We start from the raw sequence: 14,304 nt of genomic DNA, 5'->3' as shown, positions 1-14,304 counted from the left end.
TGTAACACAATAAAGAGACATGGCGATATGCTCCGTGACCGTGTGAAACTTTAATTCTGGGGACAATATTTTGCTTGTAATCTCTGTTTTTGCCATTTTTGGGACAGTATGCTGTGCTTGGTGAGTTGAAGTAATATCACCAGAATGCAGCGGATCTGATGAGTTGTTTTAAGGTAGGTGCTGAGTCGATGAAAGTTAGTTATAACGATATGGTTATGGTTGTGCATTTGTTGTTGTGGAGTACCGATGGTGATGATGATCATGATTAAGACTCTGAATAAGAGCATGTGTGTGAATCGGACGCGGGCTAAGGTGGCTGGCGCTAGCGCTGAGCTGGGCCACCACACCACGTGAAGGAATGGAGTGAGAAGGGAGCTCAGCCGCTATACGCCGCAGCGAATCGCTGACAAATATCAGCATGATAGGGTGCAGCGTCGGAATTACACGGGGGCGACGGGCGATTTCGCCCCCATGACAGCCCAAATCGCCCCTAAAAATTCTCAAAACCCAATGGTTTGGGGCGACTATTTATTTTAGAATCGCCCCAATAAAATACCATCGACAATGCAAAAATACTTCACACAATTAAGTTCCCCGGCGGCGGAGCAAGCGCATCTTTTATATCGCCCTTGCCAGCTTAGTTCAAGTTCAAGTTGCAATATCCGAGCCTTCCGCAACACCGGAAGCTTCGCGATCGTAAATAAACGCGCAATGCAATATGGGATGCGGAGTACGCATAGTCTTTAGCACAGGCTTTTTAGAATTGTTGACGCACTTGCCGCATGGCTTATGTATATGTATGCGTGCACGATTAGACTGCACAGCTGGTAACGAGACCGCATGCATCGTGCGGTATGCTGGTGATTGTGACATCGTCCAGTCTGAGTGCGAGATGGATAAGCAGCGAAGCCATATCGTACATGTATATATTTAAATATCTGGAAAGCTAAAATCAAGTAACTTTCAATTTACGATAAGCACAGTTTCAAATTGCCAAGTGCGTCTCTTTTTCAATAGCATGGTTTCTCCCACTCACACATTGTACGAGGTTAGTAATAGTATGTACTAACCTCGTACAATAGACCGTGTTTGACCCTGGATTTCGAAGTAGTCGGCAAACATCGCTTCATTGCTGAAGTAATATTTGCCGAAGCTCCTTCTCGCTACGCACCGGGGCTCTTGCCGGTAAGTAGCAAGAGTTTGTTGAATATAAAATAATAATAAAATAATAATCCGATAAAAAAAAGCACATTTTGCTTACCTCGGCCTCGAAAGTGACTTCGCTTGTCTCTTCCACGGAAATACAAGGAAGCCCGTTGGTGGCGCTAATAATTTCACAACCTTGATTCAGCTCCTCGGTAATTTTATAACTGTATCTAAATTCTTTGAATGCGCAATCCTCATGATTAATTTACTAATTATGGGCACCAATTAATGAAATGCCTTCAAAAAACATAATTAATGATTATTATTGGTGATGATAACACTCATTTGCATTAATTTAAAAAGATGACTGATAAAAAAAATGAAAATAATATACGTGCCTGGAAAGAAACCAGCAGTACAAGCTTTGACGAACGTCAATAATACGTATACGGTGTACCAAAGTCTATACAATGAAAAGATTGGACACTTCACGGACTTTGCGTAATGCCTTGCGTCGATATGCGTGTAAAATAGTGTAGGTGCCTATTCTTTCCCTTGTCGTGTCTTTGATATGAATATAAATCGCGCGCCCTCTTCAGGAGAAAATTGATATCAACGCTGACTGATTTCTATCTCCGTAAAATCTTCACTAAAGATCAAGAAAATATACATATTTTTAGAAAGAAACTTCAAGGAGAAGTCACGGAAGGATCTAAATGATTCGGTAAGTGTCATAGCAGGATGTGGAATGTTTATTTAAACATAATATTTTATGTGGGCAAAAGCCCACTGTATTTTCGAAGTGTAGTGGTGTGTCGCGTGCGTATGACTGATAATCCTTCACTCGCGAGACGATATGAACCCATGGGTGAGAAACCATACTTCACCATGTGCAATATCTAATGCACACATTTCCCATTTAGGATATCACAATTCTGTGATATCGTAATTTTAATTGCTCAGGAAATAAATCCCTGTTCACAGCACATACGATTTGCAAGTCTTTTATCCTCACAGTCGCTGTCTTTGCTTGTCAAAATGGAGCCTTAATAATCCAAAATCACTTCACTTATAATTGTGAATTATAACTTTTTAATTTCTTTCTTGAGGAGGGGTAAATATCAGACAATAAATCATCAAACAAGGCTCAATCTAAAAAAAAAAATAGGAGGACGCCGTGCGCTTGAGTGTGGTACTTGCATGCTGTTAGCTAGCCAGTTAGAGCTCATGTTCTGTGCCAGAGCTCTGGGTGAGAATTCTATCAGTAATGGCCTAAGTGATGGTGATTTTCTGTTTCAGATAGAGTTTAGATTTCATGTTAATTTTTGAAAACTGTCAAAACACTTTATGATTTCTTCATTGTGATTAATATTTAAGTTATTAATGAATACATTTTCACCGATTTTAGACTCTCCCAGAATGAAAGGAATTTTCTGTGGAGATCTGCGTTTTCAAAATAACTTGCGAAAAACTTAAGGTACATGAACCTACAATATTATGTACATAGCCTGTGGCTATGTGTCGGAATTTGAATAGACTGAGTAAGATATTGATTTCATTTCTTTAACATAATTTATATGCAATCCAAGTGCACTTCATAGTCACAATCACACACAAACACTCACCCACACCCATGATTTTTTTAAATTTATTATTTGATCTGAATTCTCTCTCTCTCCATCTCTCCCTCTCTCCTTTATGTTTGTTTTATTCATTAATTTTATTTAGATTTTTTTTTTTTTTGGGGGGGGGCGGGGGGTTCATTGTTCATGGTTCATTAAAGATGAAAAATAAATAAGCCCATGTGTGTGTGGTTGTAAAGGGGATGTGGAGTGAGGGTGTCAAAACACACTTAAACATTTAAATCTGATTTCTTAAATGTTTGAATAAGCCATTTGGGGCCTCGATTGGCTCAAATCTGAAGTGTGTGAAGCTGATTATTGTAAGGCCTGTAGGGCATTCCCTCACCACCAAGAGATAAAAAAAAATGTTCTGAGCTGTTAGGCGTCACAGTGAGTCTCGTAATGTCAAAAGGTAATTGCTGATATGCGATAAAAAAAGTAGCCCCATGAATTTGAAAATAGCCCCAAGATATTCAGTGGTAGCCCCAATGTAAAAAAAAAGTAGCCCCTAAAAAAAAAAATTAATTCCTACCCTGATAGGGTGTCTACACTTTGTGGACTTTTCGAAAATGTTCTTCTGCCTTCAGGAGGTTCAGGCTTACATTTAATAGTATAATACATGTAAATTTGTTCACAAAATATTCAAAATTTATGCAAAACCAATTCAAGAAATAGGCAGTACCGGTAGTTACCAGTGACTGACCACATTGATGGCAAGATTGAAAATTATAAAATCATTGACAAAAATGTGAAGTAGGTCAAGCCTTTACTACGATCGATGAACAGGCACTCAACTCAAGCCTACAGCATCGTGGACTTAAAGTAAAGTAAGACAAATGTGCTGTGTGCTGGAAAACCTGAAAAAAAATGTGACCTAACTTTGTGGACAAAGTTTTTCACGAGATTTTAACTACTCATGCTCAAATTAAAGGTGCGGTGTTTTTGTCAGATTGACGACAAAATGCTTTAGAATTAGTGTATTATCAGTCAGTACCACATTGAACTTACATTTTTTATGACATCTGCTTGCAAAATGATAATTCAATTGTGAAACTTGTTGAGACTTGAGAATACATGTATCACTTTTATTTATCAGATTTCTTCGGGACGGGCGCTAACAATTGCAAATTTGCTGATCTTTTGTCAATACTTTCATGAATACTGAACTCATCCTGAAGAAACTTACGCCAAAGGGTAATTTTAGGTCGCTTTCACGTTGATGATGTCAGATTTTAGGGATATTGGCTAGTTGTTTAGATAATGACCATCTGCGTAGTATGGACACACAAAGTTTGGACTCACTGCCACAGGAAAATCGCAAGGCAAGCAACATAAAATTTAGACTGAAAAATCTGTTGCTCTGCAAGAGTTTAACATTTTCAGATTTTTTTTAGTCCTGCTAGGGCTTACACAGAACAGGACATCTCCCATTGGCATTGGGCTCGTAAAAGTGGAGGTTCGACCGACGCTTAGGGTAACTCGCCATTTTCAGTTTATGATAAACTAAAAATGGTAACACGAGCGTGATTGGCTGGAGCATTCATATGCTCAAGCTGCAAAAGAAACATGACGATGATTGATCATTGGAACCGTGCACCGCATCGGCTCTTTGAAAATTAATTTTAGGATATAATATTTCAAAAAACTGATAAGCTTAATGTTTATTTAAAATCATAATTTTTTATTAAAACAAATTGTTCTCTCTGTGAAAAAGGAAGAAGTACGGAGTAATAGAAGTGAGCGCGCTAGCGCACCTTTTTTCAATAGATGCTGTAGTTGAAGCGTCGGTCGAACCTCCACCATTACAATTCCAATGGCAGTCTTTGGTCTATTGACGGACAGGATACCGCGAATCCAGTCGAGGTCTCAGCGGAGCATATCCACGACAGAAATAGACTTATTTATCTTTCTACCTATAAACGTACCTGATTAACCCATCTTCCCCCCCCATGAAAAAATAAATAACAAGGGAATGTGTGCACCCACCTTAATTTTTTCAATGTTTTGTGCATTTATTTTTTCTCAATCAAGCAGTGATTTACAGAGGCTACAGACTCCTTTTGAATATCGACGAACATGGCAGACAATGCTGCTTCAAGGAAGCGAAGATCAGCAGAAGCTGCATTAGATGATGAACTCCTACAGGAAGAAAGTCCAACTAAAAAGGTAACACTTAATATCTTGGAAAAAGGACTCGGGACTGATTTTTGATAAAGTGCTAAACATTTGTGCCAGATGGTGGAGGGGGGCAATTTTTGTCAGAAAACTTAGTTGTCTTTGATGAGCTCATACCGTAATCAACATTTCAGTTAAGTAGTGGGTCTCACACAGGTTATGATTCATTGTCTCAATTTGAGCTAGAGTTTACAATACTGAGTGAGAACATTTTTGTTGTCTATAAATCCTGCCGGCTCATGTGTGTTTTTGACAAGCCAAGGGTTTACACTGATTTCATGTAATGCAAGCCCTTTTAAAAAAACCCAATCACACAGTTGAAGCCTGCGAAGTACCACAGATAAATTATTGTTTCAGATCCCATTTCACAAAACAAAAGTCACACTTGGTGATTGTGCATTTACACTTGCTGCCCCCAAACTATGGAATAGCCTGCCAATTGATATAAGAAACTCTCCATCCTTGGCTCTCTTCAAATCAAAATTAAAAACATATCTCTTTAAGTTAAGAAAATATGCTGTGTAGACATAAGTAAAAAGAGCTCTGAACAAACGCAGCTGAATATATCCATATAAAAGCTGCACTATATAAATTGATGGTTATATAATGTTATTGCAGTTAAAAATGTGATTATCCCCCAATAAACCATGCTTAAATTTACAATATCTGAACCATGTACAGTGTAAATACTGAGATCCTTACGCATTATAGTTTTATGTCAAGAAAACGGTTGAAGTTCTCACTAAAAGAACATGAAACTACATGTAAATTTGCCCTTTGGATCTCTGTACAGGGTGTTTCTAAAAAAAAAAGTAACCAAAGTTCAAAGGTCAGCTTTATCAGGAATACATGATTTGTTCTTGTGATTTCTATTCTTTATAATTGAGTAACTCATCAACTTTAAGTTGACATCTTTCTTGCATCACAGTTATCACTAGTCACAGAGTTATGGTCCATCGAATGCAAAAGGTAAAAATCCCACTTTTTCCAAGTTTTGTTGTAAGGTTTTGGTTTCATCAAAATTTTTCCTGCATTTTTTCAGTGAAATGTTACCCTTTTTATAACTTGTTTGCGAGTAAATGTTACAAAACCGGTGTCTAGCCTCAATTTTGGTTCAGCATATCCTTGGTGTCTTGCATGCACATGTTTAGCACAAGATAAATTCTTTTTTGTCACAATCCCGCAATGGTTTGAAGAGCAATTCAAGACATGCAGCATCGACTGTGAGGTACATGTACTGTGGTAAAAGTTGAGTGTTGGTGCAAAAGTTAGGGGTGAACGTTTTCAACAGATTGAAGATAGGCAGTTAATATGTAGGCATAATTGCCAATAACTCACAAAAAGTTAACAGGGGGGATAGCATTTCACCTAAATTTTAAAGGGAAACTGATGAAACAAAGACTTTACAATAAGGTGGGTTTTGTGCATGTACATTAAAACTCAAAACTTGGAAACGGTGGGTTGTTACCAGTGACAATTGTGACGCAAGGAAGGTGTCAAATTAAAGTTGATGAGTTATTAAATTATGTAGAAAAGCAATCACAAGATTAAATTGTCTTTTGGATATGGCTACCCTTTGAACTTCAGTTACCTTTTTTTAGAAACATCCTGTATAGTGTTTTTTCTTTTGTCCGAGTTCTTGAAAACAATTTGTTTCTTATTGTACGCCATCAGGTCAAAGACATTGCAGAAGATGAAGAGGAACTTGACGAAGATGCACTGCTTGGGAATAGTGATGGGGAGGAGAACCTCCTGGATGAGACAGGATTTACAGATGAGCAGAATTACAACCTGGAAGAAGAAGTTGGTCTCGAGGAGGAAGAGTATGGAGAGGAAGCAGCAGGCTTGTTGGAGGAGCAGACTGGGGAAGAGTTTGGTGGAGAATATCATGCAGAGGAGTATGCAGAAGGAGACGAAGCCTTCACAGGAGGAGACTATGTAGAAGGAGAAGGGGAGGAGTATGTAGAAGGAGCTGAAGGTGAAGAATATGTAGGAGGGGAAGAGTATGCAGAGGGAGGAGGAGAAGAATGGAATGAAGGGGAAGGAGCAGAGGAAGAGTGGCAAGAGGGAGAAGCCGCAGAAGAGACATGGCATGAAGAACAAGATGGACAGGAAGAGTAAGTGTTTAGAGGCTTTGTAGTTTATATCTTGTTTCCTGTGATTTGATTGACTGACGCAAGAAGCAAACTTGTCATAGAATTCAGTGATTTTGTTCTCAGCATTTATTTTTATGACCCAGGACCTGTAGATCAAGACAATATGAAACAAAGGGAACATCACATTTTCAAGTAAATTTGTTATTTGATAATGATTTACTAGGCTTGCAATTAGCCTTACTGGTAATTAGTTGTAAATTTGCAATATTTTACTGATCTTTTTATTGCAAGTAAGTATTTGCAACACTTCCCAAAAGCATCAATAAAGTTGAGGGTTCTGGGTTCATAAAATGTGTTCTCCTAGGTTGAAGATCAACAAATGTGCTGTTTTCCTTTTTATTAATTGTATTTGACCATGCAGCTACATTACTGGAACAAATCTGAAGTAGTTGATACATAAAATTTATTTTTTTATGCTATTTCTAAATTAAAGCAGTATTGTACAAGCAATGATGGTGATAGAAATAATCTACTGTGCTGTTCTAAGCATATCTCACATATATTTGATATCCATTTTCCACTTGACCTTCAACTTACTTCCAGACTTCAAGAAGAGGTTGATGCTTCGGAGGGCCTCGAACTCTTTGATGATACTGGTGATGTTCTCGACATTGACATCCCGGATGATAGCCTGGTCGATGACCTCAACGTGACTGCCGAGAACCAGTCCTTTGCGTCGCAGGCTAGTGTAAATGACCCCGTTTCTTCAACACCTCTCACCACACCAAAGAACGAGAAACCCAAGCCTGGTCCTCCAAGAGAGGAGGAGGAGACATCGCTGGTGGATGCAGACACCACAGGTCAGGAGGAGGAGGATGAAGACGACACTGAGGTAAATTTGACAATTATAGTAACCATTTCCTTTGAATAATATCCCTCAAAAAAGTGTTACAGTTAGGAAAAGAAAAACTATGCAGTAATACTCCTCCATCATGATATCATGTCATGCCCATTACAGTTCATACAGCTGACTAAAATTCATTGTAGCTAGGGAATGACAATTAAAAGTATTTATGTTTAGTAAATAAAGAGGCTTTAATCGGAGGAAATAATTTATAAACAATTTTCGGCATTACTCTTATAAGTTTAAGATCGCATGTTCGATAATGATAATCATAAGTCAGAAAAAATTGGAACCAGTGGGATTTGAACCTGATTTTCATTACAGATCGAGCGTGTGATCTTAAACTTACAGGAGTAGTGCCGAAAATTTTGTTTACAAATCATTTATATTTGTTGTATCATCAGCAGACGGAAAAGACCACACAGGACACCGAAGAGACCAGTGAGAGCGAGGAGGAGAAAGAAGATGAGGATGGGAGAGGTGGTAGGTTCAGGTCAGAGAGACAGACTGTTATGGTCTCTCTCAAGAGCACAAGAACAAGAAACATTCCAGATACATTAGGTAAGTTGGAATTTTATTCAGGAGGAGCAGTATGGTCATTAGCGATGTTACTACTGTCATTATCATTATCATCCGGCAGCATGGCCGATTTCATTGTCAAATATACCATCACTTAGATCATTACCATATACACCATCCTCATCATGTTCACTATCATTGTCATCATCATCTTCAAAATTATCAATACCAACATCATCATGTCATCATCATCAAAATCTTCGTCTTCATCATCATCTTCCTCTTTGTCATCACCAGCTGTATTATGAAGTAGCAGCATTGTCATTGTAATCTTCCTTTTCATGAAATTATATCCATTATCATCATCATCATCCTTTCTATTTTCATAATCGTTCCCATTCTGATATTGAACTGGGGCCTGTTTCATAAAGGACTTACAACTCTTGTAACTTTGACATTATGGTAACTACCATGGCTCAGCAGCCAATCAAAACCAAGGTTGCCATGGTAGTTGCCATAATGGCAAAGTTAGAACAGTTGCAACTCTTTATGAAACGGGCCCCTGATACCATTGTACCTACTCTTGAAATCTTAATTATGGTGTTCTTTTTGGTCCCTTTCCCAGAAATATCACAAGAGGTTCAACAGCAGATTGACGAGTTTGAGAGGAAATCCAAGGAGGAGAGACAGCAGAGGAGACACGGAAGGAGAGGACGAGGAGGGAGGGGAAGAGGTAGAGGAGGTTTTCAAGGCCCGCCTGGTCTTAGGGGATTCCCCCCACACATGGGTCGCCCTCCTCACATGCGACCCCCTCATCCGAACTTCATGGGTAGAGGTCCTTACATGGGAGACCCTCGTATGAGGCCTCCGTTTGGTCCTCGGCAAGGGCTCTTGGGTCCAAGGCCTAGCTGGGACGGTCGGCCACCCCACGTCAGAGACGACATGATGATGCATCAACAGGCTCAAATGCACCAGATTCCGCCCGCTCCAGAGCCTCTGTTCCCAGAGGGACCACGGCACCAGCCACCCAGAGGTCCGTCCCCTGTACCTCCGCAACAGCCACAAGTACAACCTCCGCAACAACCACAAGGACAACCTCCACCGCTGCAGCAACAAGTGCAACAGCCACTGCAGCAACAACCAATGCAACAGCCACCTCAGCAACAACAAAACTTTCAGCAACCAGTGCCACACTCCCAGCCTCCGCCATCGAGCCAAGCACAGACAGCAACAACGATGCCCAAGAAGATCCACATCAATCCACACTTTAAGCCAAAAGTTCAGCCACCTACTTGTAAGTCAAAATGTTTAACCCTAATTCTCCCGGTTTGGGCCCCCCTCAACAATTTTCGCGATATATCTGCTGCGCAAAAATCTTTGACCTCGCCACTCACTGACTTTTTACTTTCAAGTCTCGCGCAAATTTTGAGACCAAATTTGTGACGCCCGGGGACGCGGTTATGACATTACGCAACATTATGTAAGTGCATGTCAGACCAAAAATTGCTCATAAGCATGATTTCATGTACAAATCCAATGCAAATTGTGTATTTAGCCAAAATTCATAAATGTATCATTTCTACTTTTACTGATTAAACTTAAATAATTTTGCCTTGTTTATGATCAGAATTAAGTCTGGAACAATTTCCTTCGAAAAAACAATAAAAAACAAGAAGTAAAAAACAAAGAAATACGTAAGAAATTAAAAAAAAAAACAATAAAATACATTAGAAATCGGTCTTCAATAAAAGTATATATGTACATGTAGATGAGAATTATAATTGATGTACATTTTCATGTAAGTATTCATTTTGTTATCCATAAAGACACATGTATTAAGAAAGGAAATTTGTAAAGTTAGCATTACAAACATGTAAAGAGTTGATATAATTTGAATAAACATTGCAAAACTCGTCAAATGAGGGGTCAACAAAAAGTGTCATTTAGCCAAGGTACTCTTGATTTCACGTTCTATGAAATGCACTTTCCTCAATTGAAAACTTAGAGAGATTTTACCTGTGCACTCAATATGTTATAAATTTCATGAGCCATTAGAATTTATGGACTTAGAATTTAACAACATATAAGGGTATTTTTGTATTATGCAAAAGGCATGTTAAACATTCAAATCAAACTTGCCTGTATGTGTATTTAGAAACCTGAATTGTTGATGTTTGTTTATTCCTTGATAGCTGGAGCACCACCACAACAAGTTGCACCACATCCTGGGCCACCACAACAACAGCAGCAACCTTATCAGGTATAGGAAGATGTTCATTTTACTATTCAATTCCAATATGCACATCAAATAGGCTATTCTGCAACTGCCTACTTAAAGGTCAAGTCCACCTCAGAAAAATGTTGATTTGGATGAATAGAGAAAAATCAGACAAGCACAATGCTCAAAATTTCATCAAAATCGGATGTAAAATAAGAAAGTTATGACATTTCAAAGTTTTGCTTATTTTTAAAAAAATAGTTATATGAACGAGCCAGTTAAATCCAAATGAGAGAGTCGATGATGTCACCCACTCACTATTTCTTTTGTTTTTTTATTGTTTGAATTATACAATATTTCAATTTTTACAAATTTGACAATTAGGACCTCCTTGCCTGAAGCACAAAATGTTACAATAATGGAATTCCACGTGTTCTGGGAGGAATGAAACTTCATTTCACATGACAATGACGAGAAAATAAAAATATTTCATATGATAAAATACAAAAGAAATAGTGAGTGATGTCATCAATTCTCATTTGGATGTAACTGGCTCGTTAATATAACTATTTTGTTTCAAATAAGCGAAGCTTTAAAATGCCATAACTTTCTTATTTTACATCCGATTTTGATGAAATTTTCAGTGTTATGCTTGTTGGATTTTTCTCTTTTTATCCAAATCAAGTTTTTGTTGGGGTGGACTTGTCCTTTAATTTCTCAAAAGTGTGAAAAAACCCTCACTGCAATGTTATTGTGTACGATGCATATTGTGTTTTCAGCCAAGTATCATCCTCAAACTGCATTAAATTTATTAATGTTGCTTTTTTATAAAAAGTCACTGACCAATTCCATTTAAAAAAACTAAAAGTAAGAGGTCGAAAAAGAATTACATTAGAAACTACGAAAACAAATTCATGAGAGATTGATCTGATAATGTGATTCTTTATCAAGTTCATGTGCTGAGACCACCACAACAGGTTTCTACACCAAAAATTTATATATTTGGAGCTCTATTTCGGGAGTTAAAGTAAAAATTATGGTTTCACATATTAAGCAAAACTTAGCATAATTAACTGAAAGTGATTTTCATGAGATAAATCACTGTAAAATTTTTTAGATTAGGTGGTGGGCAACATGCATGCGAGTTTATGGTGTGATTGATGCCAAAGACTTCAAGGTGGGTCTGCAAGGCCCTAGTAAGGGTTAAAATCGCTTGAAAGAAAATATCTTACAGTTGTTGATATGATGTAGGAATTGCCGTCTGAAACAATTATGATGGTTCAATCCGACCCTGATCAACACTGAAAAGTATTAATCACAACCAGCTTTTATTAAATCTACTATGATTTCTTGGTCCATGATGTCATCTTTTGTTGTCGTGGGCATGTATTCTTAGAGTACATGATCAGAGTGTTGCATCCTGGGAAGTATACAAGGGCCGGGTATTCTGAAGTCTGGTTTAACTTAAACTCGGGTATAAAGTTGTGGTTTGAGTATGGATAGCCAATTGTTACATAAATCACTAACAGTAGAGGTATCATATTTCAGCTTATTTGGCTCTCAAATCATTCATAATTGTCTAGGAAGTATAAATAGATGATCGTCTTCACCATCGATGAATCAGGAAAGACCACAGTAAATATAAGAAACATTCAACTTAATAAAAAGTTTTACCCTTTTGGCTTCCCATAATTTTAGCACAGAGTTAGACCATGGTCTAAGTTAAACCTGACTTCAGAATGAGACAACGATGAGACATCGTTCTGATGTATTAAGCGCTATATAAATGCGGAATATTATCATTATATGGGCCAAGTAGTTTTGGTCTTTAGCTGGTGCTGTTCAAAGGGACTGTTGTATACTGCTTTTAAGCTAAACTTGAATCATAACAATTAATCCAACCATAATCTTTCTCTTCATGCTGAATAAACCTTATCACAACCATAAACAACCCTTGTGCCATCTGGGAAATAAAACAGAAGCTAACACTTTGGTCATTACAAGCACCTAATAAAATTCTTTATTCTTCTTTGTATTTGGTAAATAATTCATATTTTAAAGAATAATGATTTATAGATATCTATGAATTAAACATATTTTTTTGTATGTTGTACCGGTATGTATTTGTATACTTAGCAACAGCAGACATCTCAGCCATGGTCGAGCGCCCCACCCCAACAGCAGCATCCTGTTATTGTGAGTAGTGGACCCCCTCCAGCATCGTCAGCAGGGTGGGGTCACCAACCTCCCCAGCAAGGGACATGGTCAAACCAGCCACAACAAGGAGGTACATGCTTCTGCTTGAAATGATTGATAGTGGCAATGATGGTGGTAGTGGTGGTCATGATGATGATGGTGGTGGTGGTGATGATGATGATGATGATGATGATGATGATGATGGTGATGATGATGATGATAATGATGATAATGATGAAGATGATGGTGATGGTAATGATGATGGTGATGGTAATGAAAGTGATGATGGTGATGATGATGATGATGATGATGATGATAATGATGATAATGATGAAGGTGATGCTGATGATAATGATGATGGTGATGGTAATGAAAGTGATGATGGTGATGATGATGGTAATGATGATGGTGATGGTAGTGAAAGTGATGATGATGATTTTGAAGTTGGTGGTGATAAAAATGATGATGATTTTATGTACCGGTATATGTTATGATTATGTATGATTGTTATATTTCTGTAATATTAAAGTATCATGCAAAAATTTAACTTAGCATCTATTTCCTTTGTCCAATGTTTACAACTCCATGAAGCTTGAAGAGTTAAAATGTTCAGTATGTCTTTATTTTACAAGATTGATTTTTTCCAAACATAATGCTATGTAACTCGATTCGATCATAGTTCATTTTATATAAAAACAATACATATTACTAAGCCAAAAGGCCAAAATTAGCATTTTTACAATAAAATGTTCACAAGTCATAGATAGGTAAAAGCAACAATCATAATTCAAACAGCCACATGTAAGGATTTGAGATGAACATAGATAATAAATAATTTTTAAGAGCAAGTGTAAATAAGAATTCATTAAATATGATAAAAAAAAATATAAAAAACACGTAAATAAATACAGTATCAAAATGTGATAAATATTAGAGAATTCAAAATTGAAATAGTAATTTGATTGAAATGGAGACTAAAACAATGACAAAACTTTGAGTTGATTTCAAGGCTTTGAAAGAAAAATTTATTCAGAATTGAGTAAATCTTTGAAATATGGTATTGCACTTTTTCTAAATTTTATCTGAGCAAAGTTTGGAACACTTCATAATGAGATTGAGACTTTTTTCCTAGTCAGTGACAATATATACTACAATGTCTGTGACCAAGTTATCTTATTGATACCCCCATGCAAACTAGGTCCGGTGTATACAAGCTCCAACCAGCCCATCAATCAACCTCATGGGCATCCCCAACCTTATGGGGGAGGGGCACCTATACCCCACCATCAGCAACAAGGGGGTCCTCCGGCGCATCCCCCTCATCATCCAGAACAAGTGAGGCCGTTATGTTTTCTTTTACTAGCAGCCGCAGCAGTAGAGTCAGCAAGAGTAGTGGTAGTGGTAGTAGTAGTGATAGTAGTAGTAGTA

General features: G+C 37.7%; 1 protein-coding gene across 1 annotated transcript in view; it reads left to right on the top strand.

Annotated features, from left to right (window-relative positions):
• LOC121426718 (RNA-binding protein 33-like) overlaps window positions 1–14,304 on the top strand; it is a 29,715-nt gene continuing 15,411 nt past the window's right edge. The window contains 9 exon segments of the mRNA XM_041623094.1: window positions 1–173; window positions 4,803–4,934; window positions 6,618–7,060; window positions 7,643–7,931; window positions 8,348–8,504; window positions 9,088–9,756; window positions 10,655–10,722; window positions 12,817–12,967; window positions 14,075–14,211. Coding sequence (XP_041479028.1) covers window positions 4,845–4,934; window positions 6,618–7,060; window positions 7,643–7,931; window positions 8,348–8,504; window positions 9,088–9,756; window positions 10,655–10,722; window positions 12,817–12,967; window positions 14,075–14,211 — 2,004 coding nt within the window. The 5' untranslated portion in view covers window positions 1–173; window positions 4,803–4,844.

Source organism: Lytechinus variegatus, chromosome 13, assembly GCF_018143015.1.
Source record: "Lytechinus variegatus isolate NC3 chromosome 13, Lvar_3.0, whole genome shotgun sequence".
In the NCBI taxonomy this organism is placed as follows: domain Eukaryota; kingdom Metazoa; phylum Echinodermata; class Echinoidea; order Temnopleuroida; family Toxopneustidae; genus Lytechinus; species Lytechinus variegatus.
This window is presented reverse-complemented; position numbering and strand designations above follow the sequence as displayed.